The sequence below is a fragment of the Perca flavescens genome, chromosome 5 (assembly GCF_004354835.1).
Source record: "Perca flavescens isolate YP-PL-M2 chromosome 5, PFLA_1.0, whole genome shotgun sequence".
Classification (NCBI taxonomy): domain Eukaryota; kingdom Metazoa; phylum Chordata; class Actinopteri; order Perciformes; family Percidae; genus Perca; species Perca flavescens.
The window spans coordinates 22573326-22592862 of NC_041335.1; the positions used below are offsets into that span (position 1 = coordinate 22573326).

A 19537-nucleotide genomic window follows, 5' to 3' on the forward strand; every position below is an offset into this window, starting at 1 on the left:
CTAGCTGGCTAACCTTAGCTTACAGTTAGCTTGTTGGTTGCCTCTACCTTGCATTGCCTTTGGCTAGTAGAAAGCAATCCTTAGTTATACACCTTTGCTTTGTAGCCTACTGTTACATAATTTATTTATAACACTGATTGTCATAAGTTATATAAGTTAGTATAATGGATCACATTAGCTGGTGAATGAATTTGGCAAGCTAGCCAACAAACGTATCTACTAAGATAGCATTTTGCCAGCAAGTAAGGTAAAGTTAGCCAGCTAGCTGTAACTTAGCTATGTGGCATGGACTTGGTCTTGTTCGCTTTGTAATGTTAGCAGATAAAGTAATTTGCAAAAGGCATTCTAGCTAATTTACTAGCCAGGTCATCCCTGGAAGTCTGGATGAATTACCCGACCTTATCCACTCTGACAGTATTTTACTACGCTAGCTAGCAATTCGCAAGCAACCTAACGTTAGCTAACACTAGCCAGCTAAAACCATATATTTCCACTGCTTTGCATGGTTTTTGGCTTACCGGTCCATTAGGAAGAAAACAAGCTCGGGATTGGTTTTGATCCCCAAAACCAAACAAAGGTCCTAGGCGGCTGCATTATTGAGGCGATATTCTAGGGTCGACAATTGGTGCTTTAACAAAATATCTTCACACTAAGATTTTAGATAAATATCATCAGTAATGTGGACATAATGTCCAAGTGGGGAAAAGGCAAATAATAGAACAGCAAGAACAGTCTGGTAAGTTCAGAAAATGACATCACTTAACCGTAATGCAGCCTTTAAAACCAGGAGAACACACTTCTGCCATATTACGATATCCAAAATCTAAGACAATATCAAGTCTCATATCATGATATCGATATAATATAAATATACTGCCCAGCCCTAACCACACCCCTCCTCACTGGGAACAGTTATTTTCCCTAAGTCTGGCAACAGGTAAAGCCCCCTGTCTCCATGGTAACTGAACCTTCAGAACTCCTATATTACGTGTGGTGGTTAAAAACAAAAAAAAGAAGAAAAAAAGAAAAGAAAAAAATATACACTACTGGTCAAAAGTTTTAGAACACCCCAATTTTCCCAGGTTTTTATTGAAATTCATGCAGTTCAATGTCTTATTGTATTCTGAAATGAAAGAATAGAAAAAATTAACAATTTATGTTAAAAGAGAAATCATGGAATCAATTTATAAACCAAAATGTATTCTAAATATTTGACTCATCAAAGTAGCCCCCTTTGGCAGGTATAACAGCTGAACACACTCGTGGCATTCTTTCTACAATGGAAATCAAATATTCTTCCGAAAGTTCTTCCCAACTCTGTTGCAGAAGTTCCCATAAATGTGTGGCACTTGTAGGTTGCTTTGCTTTCACTTTTCTGTCCAGTTCATCCCAAACCAGCTCAGGGGTTTAAGTCTGGTGACTGTGCTGGCCACTCCATGTTTTTAAGCTTACCATCTTGTTCTTTTTTGCTAAGGTAGTTCTGGCATAGCTTGGACTTATGTTTTGGGTCATTATCTTGCTGTAGGATGAACCCCTGACCAACTAGGTGCATACCAGAGGGTACTGTATGGCGCTGCAAAATGCTGTGGTAGCCGTTTTGGTTCAGGGTGCTTTTCACTCTGTACAAATCACTGACCCTGGATCCAGCAAAACAGCCCCAGACCATCATGCTTCCTCCTCCATGTTTGACAGTTGATGTCACACACTGAGGAACCATCCTTTCTCCTACTCAACGGCATACAAAAATCCTGCGTGATGAACCGAAGATTTCAAATTTTGATTCATCAGTCCATAGCACCTTCTTCCAGTCTTCAGTAGTCCATTGGCAGTGTTTCTTGGCCTAGGCAAGCCTCTTTTTCTTATTCTGACGTCTTAGCAATGGCTTTCTTGCTGCAACTTGACCTATCAAACCTGCAGTTCCAAGTCTTCTCTTTACAGTTGAAACTGAGATTTGCTTATTACGATCACTATTAAGCTGTGCTTGAAGCTGTTGTCCTGTGAGCCGCCTATCACGCAAGCTGTTGACTCTCAGAAACTTGTCTTCTGATTCTGTTGTGGCTTTGGGTCTGCCAGACCTCTTCCTGTCACAGTTTCCCCCAGTTTCTAAGTGCCTTTTGATGGTGAAGAATACTGTACTCACTGACACCTTGACTTTCTTCGCAATTTCTCTGTAGGAAAGACCAACATTCTTAAGTGTTATGATGGGCTGTCTCTCTTCCATTGTTAATTGCCTTTTACCCGCCATTTTTATAGCAACACACTACTTTCTGCAGTACAATACTGTTCAAATAATGCTCACGAGGGTATCGTACCACAGTGTGTTCCAACAATACTTTTATACTAACAGAGGGGGTTGTAAGTAATCCAGACCAGTTGGAACACCTGTGGGAATTGGTAGCACCAACTTTCAAAGCTTGATCAACCTCCATTGCTGCAGAACAGCTTTACGTTGTTAACCCATTTCTTGTTCGCTGAAAAAGGCCTTTTTGTAAAATACTGAAATGTACATTATTTTTCAGTTTTGGGTAACCTTACTTTTTTTTTAACCTCAGGCAGTTCACCACTTACCTTTGTACCATTTCAAGCTATTCATTGGACTTGAACTGCTAAAATTTCAATAAAAAACTAAAAAGATTGGGGTGTTCTAAAACCTTTGACCGGTAGTGTATATTACAGCACAAATGTCTTATTCTCAGACACATGCTCAGTGTCATTTTATGGGGGTATCAAAAGAACATTAGAAAGATTTCTAACACATGACAAAGGCCAACAATGTGAGTGTATTAAGAGAGGATGACATTGTTGGATTAGCTTGAGGAAATGCAATTTCCTCAAATGCAATTTTGACCATGAATCATATTGTTGTAAACCAAGAAACTTGCCCCATTTGCTGTAAAAACTTAAGAGATGGCTCTGATGTGGTAGAGGTTCATCAGAAGGGAGCTAATGGACAGAAACCACTAGGCAAAACAATATGAGAAATATGCAATTACTTAAGGGAAATTTTATTATTAAATTGTAATTGTATTTGCCCTTATTCTTTGCATAAATATGCTTGTAACGAATTGCTTTAATATATATAATTGTGCTTGTAATCAGTTATTTATCATACAAATATGCTAATTAGAATATTACATGGCTAAAACATGTATAAGGTACCAGTATTCATGGTGTAATAGGAATACAAAGGAGTAATGGTCTTTTTAAGGACCTGGCGGCCGCCAATGGGGCCTTTCTTGAAGTCAAACTTTGGTAAACTTTTAGTATGTTTTTAAGTACATCTGATACTACTGTAAACCACTGAAAAATTTTTTGGGGGTCAAGCCATATTTGCAGCTGACAATCCTTCAATTAATCAAATGGCCTACCGATGTTGACCTAATTAGCTTTCCCCTGATGTTGGTCACATTCCTGTTTGGCCAGACAGGACTAACTAGATACATAATCACGTCACTGTTTTGGCCAATGCCCAGGATGCTCGCTCGTGCCTATGAAGTGCGCAAGCAACAGGATGCTGACTGTAGTTCACTTAAATGCCACTGGTGTCATTAATAACAAAGATTTTCTGAAAATTCCTCATAGTATCTACCTTTTAAGCTGTTAATGATTTTTAGTCTTAAAAAAGACATCGGAAAGCATCAGAGCACACTTTTTTGATTATTGCTTCTTCATAAGTCAGATTTTCTTTTACCAGCTGTCCACAATTAAATAATTATTGACAATAAATGTGTTTCTGAATGACCACACCCCTTTCCTCACAAAATTGAACTTTTACCTCACTTTCCCCAGACATGGCCCCAGACATATAGAAAAAAAGGTAAATAAGTAAATTTTGACTTTGTCTCGCATTGCCAGACCATCTCCACAGCGCTGCAAAGGAAGGTCTGGCTAGTCCACACATCATTCTGGGAATAGGATAAAAATGTGCTCCGGCATTTCTTTAAACCAATCACAGTCGTCTTGGGTGGCGCGGAACGCAGAGCCTCTGCAAAATAGCCTCGGGAAGGAACTTGTTTAGGTGTAATGTGCATGTAGGGAGGTGAGCTCTGGAATTAAAATGGCTGTCGAGAGTGCGATGAGAATTTTACTCAAAAAAGATAAATATAATTTGACTGTCGGTTTTAGCTGGAAGGATGTTTCCCGAATCGACCGGAGTTTAGAATACCAACATAAAGAAAGCTTGTGTGTGTGTGTGTGTGTGTGTGTGTGTGTGTGTGTGTGTGTGTGTGTGTGTGTGTGTGTGTGTGTGTGTGTGTGTGTGTGTGTGTGTGTGTGTGTGTGTGTGTGTGTGTGTGTGTGTGTGTGTGTGTGTGTGTGTGTGTGCGCGCGCATGTGTGTGCATGCATGCTTTCCTTCTTCAGCTATAGAAGGGACTAACACAGAGATGATGTGACCTCTCACCCCCTAACCTTTCATTTTCTTTGGCTACACCATCACCCCATCTACTCCTAAACTCCTCCTCCCTCTCTTGACAGCTCCTTTTTGAACAAACACAGATGATCAATAGAGATGTGAGGAAAGATGGGAGAGGCATGGTGCTGGCAGTGGGGTGCCAAGTCAAGTGTGTGTGTGTGTGTGTGTGTGTGTGTGTGTGTGTGTGTGTGTGTGTGTGTGTGTGTGTGTGAGTATGTGTGGTGTGTTCATGTTGCATGCATGTGAATGTGTGTGTGTTTTTTAGGGCAGAGGTAGTGGGAGGAAGGTTGACCACAGAGGCCTTAAATGTTTACCAAGGGACCCCAGGAGGCCTGTGCTGAGCCTCCCTCTTCTCTGATTGGCCTAGGTGGCCTTCCTGTGAGTCTAAGAGCCTGTAATTGGCCGAAAGAAGGAGAGGAATGGGGGAGAAACGTGCATGAGATGGACATGAAGCACCAGCTTTGCCAATGCTTTGAGAGACGCTTTCACATGTTTGGCCCTCTTTTATAGTACTTTGCTTACTTGACTGATTAAAGAATAGAAAAGACAATGTGGAAAAAAAACTCAAAGTAATAAATAAAGCTGGTTTGAAAGTTCACTGTGACAACAGTGCTTTAGCTTTTGATGAGGGGAGAAAAATTGATGTTTTTAATCATGATTTTAGAATGACGTATCATAAAAACTGAAGGGAGAGGGAGGGTCTGAAAGGATCTGAAGAAAAACTTGGCCAAGATGTGAAATGCAGAAAATTAGCAATAATTGATTATAAATGGAGCATTTTAGTCAGGCCAGATGAGCCCGCTGTTTCACAGCTCTCTGCCATAAATTCTTGCATTGTATAACTTGGCCCCTGCCACTTGGAATCTTCACACACACACACACACACAAGTAACAAAATAGAATTTTGCAAAGATGTTGAGATTCTTGTTTGTTTCTTAGTTTTTGCTGTATTTGCATGTTATAGAGACTTTTTACTCTAAATATATTTTGGAGTAAATTAATGGATGGTGTTCTTACTCTTAATAGGTGCCAGTATATGTGCTGTTATACACTCATATGACTGGATATAACACTCATCTGAACTTTGCTCATGCATTTCTTTTGCCACTAGGTCTTGCAGTCCTCTATCTAAACTTGTTAGTTTTAGAAAATGTGCCTGAGGTTGCCATATTGTTGCTCAGTTGTATATAAAATGTGAAAGAATGTGAAAGAATCTTTTGGCTTGCTATTTGGCATATCAAACTGTGTTTGATATGCTGTATGGCTCACTGTTATATGGCTTTAAGATCCACTGTCATCAGACTACAACAGAACTGAGGAAAATACTTGCAGTGTTGCCCTGAGAAACATAGCCTCCACGTTTGGGGTTGCTGGCTGCCCAGCAAAGTTGTGGAGACACAGCTGTAAATAGCCAAGGGTGCGGACAGAAAGTTTGGCCTATATTTAGAGGTTGGACTTGACTGGTAGAACTTGTCTACCAACACCAACTTATTGGCCAAGAAGAGTTTGTCACTGTTTTTCTACATCACATGCTATATACTGTTAAAAAAATTATATACAGTATATCATTTTAGTTGTGGCCTGAATGAGAGAGGCAGTCACCACATTTCTGTGTTAAAGGTTTTGTTGGGAAATTCAAGTCTAGTTTTTAGAGGGGGAGTCAAGCTCAGTGGAAATGTTAGTGTTGGTGTGGTTCAAATTATTGCCAAGAAGTCTTTCTAGATTCGTATGTATTTTGCCACAAGATGCGATCACGCCTACTACTGCTTGTTAACATGGTATTGATTTGGTTTGGGATTTAAAACTCTTAAAGCTGCTATAATCAATGTTTTTGTATTAACATTGGATGCAATGACTATGTGTAATGTGAAAAGTGTCCATTGTTGAATTTACTGGGAGTTTTATGTAGACAAGACAGTGTCTTTTAAGTTTTAATGTCACACTTGCAAGCAGGAAACAGTCAACCTTCGATCATGTCTCAGGGTGAGTGTGCAAAGAAATGTATTGTACAGGTAGTTTATATATTCAATGTTTCAAAACGCCTTCCTTTAGGGGAAACTGTAGCTCATTGTTTCTCAATCAGACAACCTGCAGCTACTATTTTTGCTATGATACATTGAGACACACAAGCTGCGTCCTTGGTAGTTAACGGTCTATGCTTGCCAACACACTAACAATCCGTTCATAGAAGGATAGTTATGTATTGTATGTTATGAAAATAGTGCTTTTCCGTTACAGACGGCAAACATTTTATTTTCCCACAACAATGGACACAAAGATCTTTGAATGGGGTTCAGCGGCCAGTTTAGGGTGATAGCGACATTCACGTAATATAGTAAACAAGCCAAGTTAGCCCTCGGAGCTAATGCGTGTCTAACTATGCTTATGGCACATCGGAAATGTGCAACAAATGTTTTTGCCGACACTAGATATCAAACGAAAGCCAGAAACTATATTCTATTAAGTTTCTGTGAGTTGTACATTTTCAACTTCTAAGCATAAGCAGAAGATAACAGTATCTCAGAGCCTCGCTTCCTCCCCTGATATTTCATTAACTATTAGTTGGCATTGAAGGGGTTACATAAGTGTGACTTTTTGCTTATGTTTCAAATTAGTCTTCCTGCCATCATTTCTAAACATACAGTAGATGTATGTCTGTATGAAATCATGGCTAATAACAAATAATATGAAATGAGTATAACTTGTTTTATTAGAAATGTCAAATAAACAGTAAAGTTTCTAGACAAACAGATAAACAACACAGAAAACATCCTTTACACATTTAACTTACAAATGCTGCAGCAGCAACCTGGCATGATAACTAATTATGCTCTGTCCCGTGTTAGGTTTCACATACACCAGCTGAAAATAAATGGCATCCACAATTTGTGCTCACAGGGCAGAGAGAAAGAAAAGGGAGGAAAAAGAGCGAGTGAGACAGAGAGTAGTGAGGGAAGGAGGGTTTTTCACATGGGCATGTCATCATGGAGTTCAACTGATAATTATAATCAGTGTCTCCGTTCCTCTCTCATTTTCCCCTCTGTCTCTCCCCAGCATCATGGCTGTCTTGTCCTCTTCCTCCAATATCCTGCTCCTTCTCCTAATTTCTTTCCTGGATTGGCTGTGGACTCCAGGATCTGCATTTCTCATGGGCCGAGACCACATGACGTCATCAGGTAGGTTAATGGTGTTTCTGCTGGTAGGTGTCAAGACTAATAAGCAGAAAAAATAAATCACACCTTCAGTTTATTAAGCTCTTTACGTGCAGCTCATCAAACATGAACAAATGTGATTTAGGTTTTGCAGGCAGGATGCTGTTGACACTTGTTATCATTTGTTATGTCAAACATCAGTTGCAGAATGCTGTGTTTGCTCAGACACATGTGGAAAGGTTCACCATTGAGCAAACGCTGCTCTTTCCTGGTTTGGTTTGTCAAACAGGCTAGTGATCAATAGAGCTAGGGTAAATATAAGGTCAGAGCTTTTCTGTCAAAGTCCAGGGACAGGACGACGCAGGATGTTCAGCCAGCTAATCCAGCTGTCACTGAACCATTTGAAATAATTGGTTGAAGGAATGCTGCGGCTGAGAAAACTCTGCCAAACTTAAATTTTGATTTACCACTTGAAATCCCTAAAGCAATAAGTGGCCAGAATAGCTGTCTTTTGTCGCATAATTTCCAAAATTGATGCTCAGAATCCCAATCACAAAATTGACTGAGAGTAATAGCCTTGGGATATTTTGGCAGCTTCCTCTAATGGTTGAAGCCACTGAAGCTGGAATTAGGTGAAAGTGTGCAGTCCTGCAACCTTAGTCAAATAAATCTTATTTATCTACCTATGCTAGAACAGCACATGATTTAGAGAAATTATCACAGCCAAAATACAACTCTCAAGAATGGATCAATTCTGATGTTGACTTTGTCAAAATGTGTCTGTCTGGCTGGCTGGTTGGTTCTGCTGTGTCTGTGTTTTTTTTTAATAAGGGATTCCACTTCTGAAAGCTGGGTCAAATATTACTTTTTATGGAAACCTTTATTATTCATGGGCCTGGTTTGCATAAACGTATATGTGAATTAAATTTTATTCAAAAAACTGAATACTGAACTTGTGTAAACCCTGGCTATGTGTATATCTTACAAATCCAAAGGGTGAAAAATAAGGATATACTTTATATGAACGACATTCAGAGTCAGGATTGCCAGCATTGGCTCTCACTAGAGTTTGATTGATATTCAAAGTCTGGGTCGGGATTGCCCAATATGGTCAGCACACAGCTCTCACCTCTAATATCATAAGCAAACATGGAGGTGGTTGAGCAGAAATGGCGACGGCTAGCAGTGCGATCCACGCTAATGGTCCTAACAGTGCTAACAATGGCAAAAGTGCTGAGCTAACTAGTGTTTAAGGGGGTTAGCTCACACAACCTTGTGAGATTCCCTTACTATTCTTTTTTAAAAAAAAATTTATCGTCTTGGAACTTGGCTAAGCTTGGTTCAGTTCCAATTAAAGGAACATTCAGTTTGCTTGCAGTTCATGGTACCGCAAACATTTAGCAACACAAAAAAAGTCATCCTTGAATATAAATTTTGGCACGCTGTCTTTCCAGTATATTCTTAGGTGCGTCAGCTCATTGCCATTAAGAAGCGAGCCAGACAACATTAGACAGAGACCTGAGAAATCTCCACCCTTCTTCTTCTCTCTTTTTTAGGGGGCTTTCTCGGCGAGAAAATTCTGCCATTATTAATGCTATGTGTTGACTGATGAATGTTGTAGTCTCACACTCAGATTTAAAGGGGATTTTTTGCGTGGGCCGTTGTGGAATGATCAGGCAATAAAGAAATCGAAGCTTCACCAGCTATTAGTTGCTTAAGTCGAGTTTTCAGGGAAAATAAACGACTCAGTGGACCGATGTGTCACTGAAGTTTTAGAACATTGGTTAATTTATCATGTGCTGTGTGAACATATTTTTCTTTCTGCTCCTTGCAGTTGCTAGTGCTGTTCCAAGCAAACATAATGCGGGTGCCAGTGCTGGTACTAAAGCAGCCAACATTTTTTGTTTCACAGATTTTCGTTGTAAATCAACTCCTCTTCTTTTCTATTAGAGAGCTTGTGAAAGTCATATCTGCGTGAACACAATGTAAACATTCCTATTTAGATTAAGCGATCATGGTTTAAGGCCATGTTGGCATTCTGACTAGAAATTAATGACTATAATTGGTTTTTGGATGTGTATCATAAATTCTTGGGTATTGCTATGCCTTTCAGCCATTGGGTTGGAAAAACAGCTTGTGTTAGGGAGAGGAGGCAGTCTGGATGCGGTAAGTGGTTTTGTTGAGTGAGAACACCACCTCAGAATCACAGACAGTCCCACAGACGTGATGATGTGAAAACTACAGTGTATCTATATATCTATATAATTTTATCAACTGAGGGCAGCCGGTTATATCATAGTTATATTAAAGAAATATTTGGATAATAATCACATATAAAAAGTAGATTTCAACGCTGGTTACATCTTAAGATGCCATGTTACATTACAGTAAAAGCATTAAAAGATGGGTCTGTCTGCACTGTGCTGTGAATTAATTAGTGATATCACAGAGTTTTGAGCTCAACGTCTTTGCCCTTGGGTCTTTTGGCTTTGTACAGTATTTGTTCACAAATGACTTTATCTGTGGGTTTACATTACCGGTACCTTTCCGATAAACTCTTAGGCACACCGCTGATAGCTAGGTGGGGTTTTGACTGGTCCACCTCCTTCAATTGTTAAAACGGTCTCCAGCGCCTTTTCCTCAACAACCGTTAAATCATCTGTAAACACAAAGCAGCCGCTGATAGCGTGAGCAAACACACACAGCACACATGTGACTTTCTCAAGCTTACCATTGCATAAACTCCAATCCTGACACCTGCTTTCTACACATAAAACCGTCTATATTTGACCTTTTAACACTCTCTCTCAGACACATACAAGGTTATAGAAATCATTCAATCTTGTAGGTGAGTAACCCTAAACATTGTGCTTTTGGGGTGGTTTAAAACCATTTAGTCGTTTCACTTGGGGACCTACAGTAATACAGCCTTCCTGAAATTCTGAGGGTTATACTGTTTCTTCAGCATTTTTATGTGTTGTAGAGCCAGCCACATTACAAGCCAAGAGTAGACGTTTGGAGATGCTCCCTATGTATTTAAAGGCTTACCAAAGTAATTATAGCTAGTGCACGTCGTTTGTCTCGATCTGTACTTACACACACTTTCTTTTTCTTCCCCTCAACCTTTCCTGAGCGTCTGTCTGTCTGTGACTCGGGAGGATTTGCTCCTCAGGACCAGGCACGGCGTTATGGGTGGGCCTGACGGGCCCAGGCCCACCCACTTTTCAACAGGCCCACCCAAAACATTTCCTCAAAAAACATTAATTAATTAATATATTATAATTTGGTGAAGAATTATTAAAAATCGGCAAATAATTTCATAATTTGTGCTAAAATTGTCTAAATGTTTAGTTTTCAAAAACAATTTAAAAAAACTGGTCATGTCTATTTTTATGTTTCTGCGCAAGTTCAGCAGACAGTGAGGTTCGGATCGGATGTAGCTTGTAGGTATGCTAGGCTAGCTCCCAGTGATCTGAGAGTGTGAAAATCATTTCCAGTAAAGGACAAGGTTGCAACAGCCGTTGTTTAGGTACCTTAAACGTGCACGAACGGTCTCAGAGTCACCGCTGCAACCAGGAGATGAAGGAGAGCTGAGATCCACAACGCCTAGCACATCTTTGTCTCGGACACCGCAGGATGCTAACGCGGCTAGCGCGGCCAGCGCCGGTGCTAGCCTTTGCCTCTGCCTCGCGAGTGGATGCTATAGCCCCTATGGATACAGCCCTGTGGATCGGTCTTCCGTGGATGAGCCCGCAACTCAACCAGTGCTAAAGTATCCGGTCACTTCTTCTGCTGAGTTTAATTGTGTAGGACCGCCAGAGGATAACAGTAAGGTATGTGGCTACTCTGCCTGTATTGTATTATGTCGTTATATGAGATGTATGGATTAAAATAATCAATTCATAACCCGCTAAAGAAGCTACAGCTTGTTACTGTTGTCAAGTTGTTTTTTCCCTCATGGTTTTCTCTTGTTATGGCCAATAATGCTTTAGTGCTATTAATGCGATTTATTTATTTTTGTTAAACATGTTTTTAACATGAATCATCACACTAAAGTAAGGAAATAACTTGAGTCTTGTTTTACATGACGGATGACGTTGTCAATGAACACGTTCTGTGGCCGAGTATTGATTGAAACTGTCGGGCAGTGTTGTTGATCTGTATATTGTTGAAAACTTAAAACCGTTGAAAAGAATTGTGAAATATTCGGCCTCATGTTATACGAGCAGAACTAAACTATGTTTGGGGAAATATTTGATTCCTGACCACTTTTACAGTCTATAGGCCTTAGGTTAGGAGAATTGCGCTATAGCGCAGCCAGGTATGGTGCGTAATGGAGATTCCAAAGCGCTCTTCTTGTGGGCAGAACCAAGGAGAGCGATCGCGGATAGGTCAGTCCTTTGCACCGAAACTTTTTACAATGCAACAACATATACATAGCATCAAGCTATTACAATCTTTATTATGTAAGCAAATATAATATATATATAATATAACAGTATATTAGCCAGTCATTTTTATTAGGTTAAACAGGGATTTGATAACGTTTTTAATTTAAGGCCCACCCACAATTGGTCTGGCCCATCCAAAACTGGAATCCTGGCGCCGTGCCTGCTCAGGACCATAGATTGATCGGCTTTGTTTCTGGCCACAGAGGTGGTAACCAGTGGTAAAAGTTCAGAGGTTTGGTCTGCCTGGCTTGTAAACACAATCTACAGTTACATTCAAAGACAAGCAGTGGGTGTGTTTGCTCAGAGCAGCAAAGTTGGGGCCTCATTTGGGATATGGTGTCTGAAGTTACACACAAAGAGAATACATAAGGGGTGAATGCTACAAAATTGAAGGATAGCTGCAAAGAAGCAGATCCAACTGCAATATTCTGCATGTAGGAGACATATTCTGAAAAAGTGAGTTTTAAGGCAAAGGTTTATTAGCAGCAGAGCAGACTGAGGAGTACCGTATCAAAGGTTATAGAGCGCCAAAGTGAAAATGTGTGATACTGTTATTCATTTCATTTCTTTTTCAATGGATAACATATTATTATAAATTAAATATTAAAACTTAAAGGTGCCCTGCCACACAAAACCGTTTTTAGTTGCATTTTTTGAAATATGTTAGGTCCACATGTGTTTGTGTTATGTCGTGAATGTGAAAATGAACTGCTACCTCCTTTGTCAGCTCTAGCCACTGAAAAGAAATAAGCGGAGAAATCAGGCCAATTACAAAAGCTGGTCAGTCTGACATCATCTTGCCTGAGCTGATTACTATTCATGAGCTCGCTCAGTTGCGCTGGGTAAAGGATGCTTATAGCCAGGCTCTCATTGGCTAGCTGTTAACCAATCAAAGTCAAGCAGCTTAGCTTGTTGAATATTAATGAGAACTGGCAGAAATCGTCTTCCTGCAGGCTTTCAATACCATGCTAGAATGGCTTGAAACAAGGTAACCAAGGCATTTTTTCCACAAGAAATGTTACAAAGTCCATGGTAGAACATTACCACAAAGTAATAAAATACGTTTGGCAGGGCACCTTTAACTAAAATCACAAATTCTAATAGCAAGTACTACTGGCACACTTTTTTAAAATATGAAAACTAAACCTTAGGAACAAATTTAACTCTTTCAGAAAGACCAAAGAAATGAAAGAAACCCTTGATGGGTGATTAAAATGAGTGATATAAGCGAGCAGCGGCTGAAACCCTAGCAGCGGCTGAAACCCTAGCAGCGGCTGAAACCCTAGCAGAATGGAATAAGCTAGAAAGAAAAGACATGGAGAGAAAGGTGAGAAGAGAAAATGTGTGCACTTATTATATGCAGGTGTCCATGCTGCAAGCCAGACACCCCCGCTCATCTATATTTACTCTCACTTGGATGCGATTTTATGTCATGACATTGCTATGCCTATTCTCTGGGCAATAATGGTAATAAAGGAGATTAACATCATTAGTTCAAGCTAATAAATTGCTGGGACAAGAAATGGCTGACTAGGTCACTGCATGGTCAAACACACCAGATTGTTTCTGTTAGACTTAAATGCTATGAACACTGATGGGAATCATGATCCGTAGAATTGAGTCCCAAACTTTTAAGAGGGAAGAAAAAGTAATTGGTCCTGTTGTGCAACTGGGAGGAAAGGCAGAACGTGTTCAAGGAATCAGACAATGGCACTTTGATACTCTTTGTCTGTTTTTGTTTTGAAGGTGTAAGTTCAGTGTGTGTGTGTGTGTGTGTGTGTGTGTGTGTGTGTGTGTGTGTGTGTGTGTGTGTGTGTGTGTGTGTGTGTGTGTGTGTGTGTGTGTGTGTGTGTGTGTGTGTGTGTGTGTGTGTGTGTGTGTGTGTGTGTGTGTGCGCGCGCATGTTGGCAGTTATTTATATCACCTGTTTACATTCTCTTGTTGCAGCCTCTCACCTTTCTCCCCCTCTCTTCTTGCCTACTTCTCACCCTTTCTGGCTCTTTTGAATGCCACATGGCCTCCTGACTTAACATTTAACCTTGACTGTTTCATTTTACTTTCCTCCAGAAAATGAAATGCATAATGTATAAATATGGAGTCAGTATGAGTGCATTTGTGAAATAAAGGAAATTCCGGATTTGATCCCTTTCCTCTTCCAATCTTTTCTTCTCGTCTGCTCATTCATTCTTTTTGTCATCATCCAAAACACATTCCCTGTGGAAGACAAACACAGCCGTCTGCTGCACACAAATTAGCACATCAAGTGGTGTGTTACGCAGAAAGTGCATGCATATATGTGTATGGGCTACGGTTCAAGGATATAATGTAGGACTCGGCATGTGCAGACTGACAGGCACTTTTAGCCTCAGAACAGTGTCCGTGTGTGCTGCCAATTTTTCCATCTGGTTAACAGAAACACACACACACACACTCACTCACACACAGACGGATTGATAGTGCTACAGGAAGCCTTGTGGATCATCTGGCATGGGTGCTGTGATGGCAGGCAGAAGTCACTGCTGATCAGTAATACCAAATAAATTTACTTAACTGTTCAAAAGCTGTGCCTGCCTATTCTGGAGACATACAGTAAAGCAAGTGAATATTGACTGTTAAAAAATAGCATCTCTAAATCAGAATCCAGTTTATTGCCAAGTAGGTTTTCACATACAAGGACTTTGCTTTGGTGTATTGGTGCATATACAAGAAATATAAATATAGTCTGGGAAAAAATAAGAACTTGTGTCAATGGGGGTCCCGGGCCTTGTTGATGGGGGCAGCTACAGATGTGAAGTTTTGGTTCTGATGGACCGCAGCCTCCTGCGAGAAGGGAATGTGTTTCAAATAGGTTGTGTACGGTGGCCGGGTTAGCTCAGGCACACATATATAGAGGTTTATTCCTCGACGCAGAAGGTCCAGGGTCCAAGTCCAACCTGTGACAATTTCTTGCATGTCTTCCCACTCTATCTCCCCTTTCATATCTAGCTGTCTTATCCATTAAAGGCGGAAATGGCCAAAAAATAATCTTAAAAAAAAAAAAAATTGTTTGTGTACGGAGTGAGAGGGGTCGGTCACAATCTTTCCTGCCCGCCTCAGGGTCCTGGAGGCGTACAGGTCCTGCAGGGACTGCCCTTGTCCTTGGCTGTGTCAGCAGCGTAACATGGTGAAGGAAGAGGAGAGGATGGACTCAATGATGGCGGTGTAGAAGTGTACCATCATTATCTTTGGCAGGTGACTTTCTTCAGCTGCCGCAGAAAGTGCATCCTCTGCTGTGCTTTTTTAATGTTCTGCTCTGGCAGAGCCAGGATGATGGTATTAAGCGCAGAGCTGAAGTCCAAAAACAGGATCCTGGTGTAGGTTCCTGAGGATTCCAGGTGCTTTACCCTAAACATTTTTTACATTTTACTCTTCCTGTTAGGGTTGAGACTTGCAGCAGCAATTCAGGGTTGAGTGTCTTGTAATTGTGTTTATGCTGTCAGTCGAGGGTAGAGTAGTTGTGAGTGCACGGACCAGGGACAACAGGTTCTACTGTTCAGCAGCCATGTGTGTGTTCTTTTCAAGCATACGGCAATTCAAATCAATTATGTGCTAATACCACAATGAAGAGACACTCAGTGTCCATGTGTCTTGTCTATTTATGTTTTCTGTGCTATTTTTGAGAGTATAGTAGCAGATAAACAACACTCCCTATGACCCACTCACAAACAGTACAATGCAGTCCCAAAGTAATAGATGACTAAGTAAATTTATTTAATGCTTTAACCATACCATTTGTGAACGTTTTTTTTGCTCCTGTCACATTATTTGCTCATCAGCTGTGATGGCTGTTGAAGATGGAGGTTTTATTTTCATGAAGATTCAGAAAATTGTGTGTCATCCAACATCTGGTGTCCTGAAGTATGTCTGTCAATGTGCAACAGCTTGGTTGCTAAATATTAGTGAGGCATGCATTTAAATTTAATTTGCATAGCACTTTAAACTGATTTTGGACATATCCGTAGCATATATAAAGAGAACAGTAACAGACCCAAATTTGAGCCCTGAGGGACACCACACAGAATGATAGCTGGGATAGATAATTAATCACCTCCACAGACATTTCTTGAGCATAACCAGTATTAGAAAAACTGCAACGTATCCACAGTACCCTACAATAAAAACTAGATTTTCACGTCTCATGTCCAAAGCTGTTTAAAATGAATGACTTTTTTCTCAGATTTTAATTTCGAAACATGTTTTTATCAAAGGAAATATATAATCTACTACTTGTTTATATATTATCTAATGTACAGCTATATATAGTTTAAATGACAATTTTTATTCTCAATGACATTTCTGTTTTGTAGCCAAAAATCTCATGGTGTTACGACATAAGCTACACATTCACTCTCTGACATCTATCTGCTTCTCTCTCTTCCTCCACCTCCTTACCTTGTGTCTTCTCTCTCTTTTTAACAGCTTTTTTGAAGCGTTATTAACCTCAACACTAGCTTAAATCTGCAAATGAGCTGGAAAATGTGGTAATTCATAGCGTCATAGCCTCATTTCCGCCCTGCTCCTCATGACAGTCGAGCATTTCACAGTGCGTTAACTGATGAAGCCTGGTTGCACTTTTCTCACCGCCATTTTTATTGCTGTTTGCCAGCTGGCACAAGGGGCGGCAGAAGAATGCTTTATTTAGGCTTTTTAATGGATTTTAAACCTTAATGGCTAAAGCTGACATTGAGGTAGATAAGTGGTTTCCTAGCTCCTCTGTATGGACTGATGAAGACAGGACGTAAAGCTAAAAGCAGTTTATCAGTCTTGGCTGCGCACACAGCCCGCAAGGGCTGACAAATACATATGGACAGCCAAGATAAGCACACACACATATACAAACGCTAGGGATGTAACAATACACTTAACTCACGATTTGATACGATTCATGATTTTAAGTTCACAATATGATTTTTTCTCACGATTTTGAGAAGATTGACTGAAAAATAATTCTTTATATAAACTGTGCAAAACAACAGATGTTTCTTCTTATCATGAGTGCAACTGAAAATGTATTTTATATTAAATAAAAAAAGTATAATTAGATTTTTACAATCCCAAATCAAACTAACTACAGTAAATAAATAGAAAAAGAATGTATTCAAATAAATAAACTAAGAACATGTAGTGACATCTAAAGTCAAACAACTAAAATCAAAACCGATTATGCCCTAAGCCATTTAAAAAAATGCAGATTAAAGAAAATTAGGCTTTCAACTGCTGATCATTTAATGGCACCTAGCAGGTACAGGCATTTACAGGGTTTAGCTTCCATCACTGAACTGGTTATATTTGTATGTGTAGAAATGGGGAGTAAGGCCCTGCAACATAATTACCAGCCTATGCTTGGCAGGTAATCAGCATGTACTGTAGCTGTCAAGACATTGCCCTGTGGCTTGTGGGCTGTTACAACTACAACAGTTCCAGTTTCTACAGTTTTTTTTTAACAGCAATGTACAGGTTTAAGCCCTATTATATCAGAGTAGAAGAGGAAGAGAGGACGTATGACAGTCAGCAAATGAGTGAGAAAGAGAGACACTAATACTTAGAATAAGGTGAGACTTGATTCTCTCTAGGTGTTGCTGCACAAGCTTTCACCTCTGACATACTTCAGATTTGACTACCATCCACAGCCATGTTAAAAAAATGCAAACATAGTTCTACCTTCTGACCTTTGCCAGCAGAGCCCCAATTTTGGAGAGGTTAACTTTCAAAACATTGTCTGTCCTGCTGTAGTTTGAAGCCCTTCTTTGCATCAAGTGTCGGCAGAAAGCTCTTTGATGGTGGCAGCTGGAATTTGTTGGGTGGGGGAGGGAGGCCGTCAGGCCGAGTTGAAATAGCAACGCTCTGGGAACAACGACCGTGTGTAGAAGATGAAGGGAGGGAAGGTGGGAAAGGGGAAGGGAGGGTTAAGAGCAAGAGGCACAACGGTGCAGGAATGCAATGAATTATGAAGTTATACTGGCATCAAATAGAAAGTAATCAAAGTAATGGTGCATATTCTGTATGAATAAATGATGAGTATTTGCAGTCTGGCCTGTCTGTGAATGGGCTTGTTTGTTAGGGTGTTCTGTTGTGGTGTCTGTGATTAATGTTAACTAGGGATGCTTTCTGGCAGGTTGTGGGTCTGTGCAAATGTTGTATGCATGCACTTGCGGATAGCATAGTATTTCATATTTTTTATGTAAGATTGAGCAGCATTTATTGAGTCTATGTGGAGATGACTTTTGCTGTTTTTTATAAACTCAAAAAACTATCCGATGACAGTGGCCTGCTGCATTTGCACAGTATTGCTCCAGTATGTGTTTAATTCCGTGCCTTGTGTTGTGAAGTGAAGCATGTTTATGTTCTGGGTCTGGTGTGTGATTTATGCTGCAGCCAGCGCTGGAGGCGAGCGGGTAGAGCCGAAATCAATGATACCTTCAGTTGCTTATTTATGGTTGCACCAAACCCTGTGACTCTCAGCTGGATGAGAAACTGGCCTCCAACCAGAGAGGGAGGCTGCGGGGGATTGGTGATGAGGAGTGACAGGGTGCCGACGGAGAGGTGGAAAGGGCTAAGACAGGGCCTCAGGGTGGGGCAGAGGAGGGATGGTATGAATATGGATAAAGGTTATAAAGGCACAGGGACTGACATTTCATGCAATGTAACTGTCTGTCAAGAAGTTGTTTTCCTACTCACCGATTTACAGAGAGCAGAAATCAATTGAAAAACAAGATAAGATGCAGACTGCAAGTTAGCCTTATCTCCCATCAGCCTAAATGTTGTCCCCACTGCACATTGCATTACACATTACATGGCTTTCATCAGGTTTGTGTATTTTTTCTCATGGCAGCTGACTGCTACAGATCTCATAACCTCCATCACTGAAAAAATGTGATGCTAATGCAGGGACTGCTAAGCATTGTCCCTGTCAAATAAATACATACATTTAAGTGTATGTTAAGGAATAAGGTATGCTGACACATTTGCCTGTGTGTGTTTGTACAATACTTAAAATATCATGTTGTCACAGACGCACACTCAAGACATTGCACAATGTCCGAAGAACTAAACTAGATCATTTTATTGACAATAAAAAAATCTGTCAGTCCTTGAAGCATGGGTGGTAAAGTTGAGGTGTGTTATTATATTGCAGTGTTATCATTTAGATTAAATTGTATACTGTGAAAAAAGTGACTGCTGTCATGGTTTTAAGGAGGTGTTGGGTTTTTTCAGTATTGTTACATTGATAACTTTAAAACCCCATGAGGTTGACAGACGTCAATAAAGGTGATTGATTAGCCAATCTGAGTTCTTCTGTTTGTTCTGATCCTTAATTGTCTATGTCTTTTAACTCACTGTCTTTCAGCTCCCGTTGAACCTCACATCACAGAGTGCATATCGAGGAACCAGGAGACATTCCGATGTTGGTGGAGTCCAGGGAGCTTCCACAACCTGTCCTCCCCTGGAGCACTCAGAGTTTTCTACCTTAAGAAAGTGTGA

General features: G+C 40.3%; 1 protein-coding gene across 1 annotated transcript in view; it reads left to right on the forward strand.

Annotated features, from left to right (window-relative positions):
* ghra (growth hormone receptor a) overlaps positions 1-19537 on the forward strand; it is a 30736-nt gene that overhangs the window by 4461 nt on the left and 6738 nt on the right. Inside the window, 2 exon segments of the mRNA XM_028577563.1 lie at positions 7468-7589; positions 19404-19533. Of these exon segments, the coding sequence (XP_028433364.1) occupies positions 7472-7589; positions 19404-19533 (248 nt within the window). The 5' untranslated portion in view covers positions 7468-7471.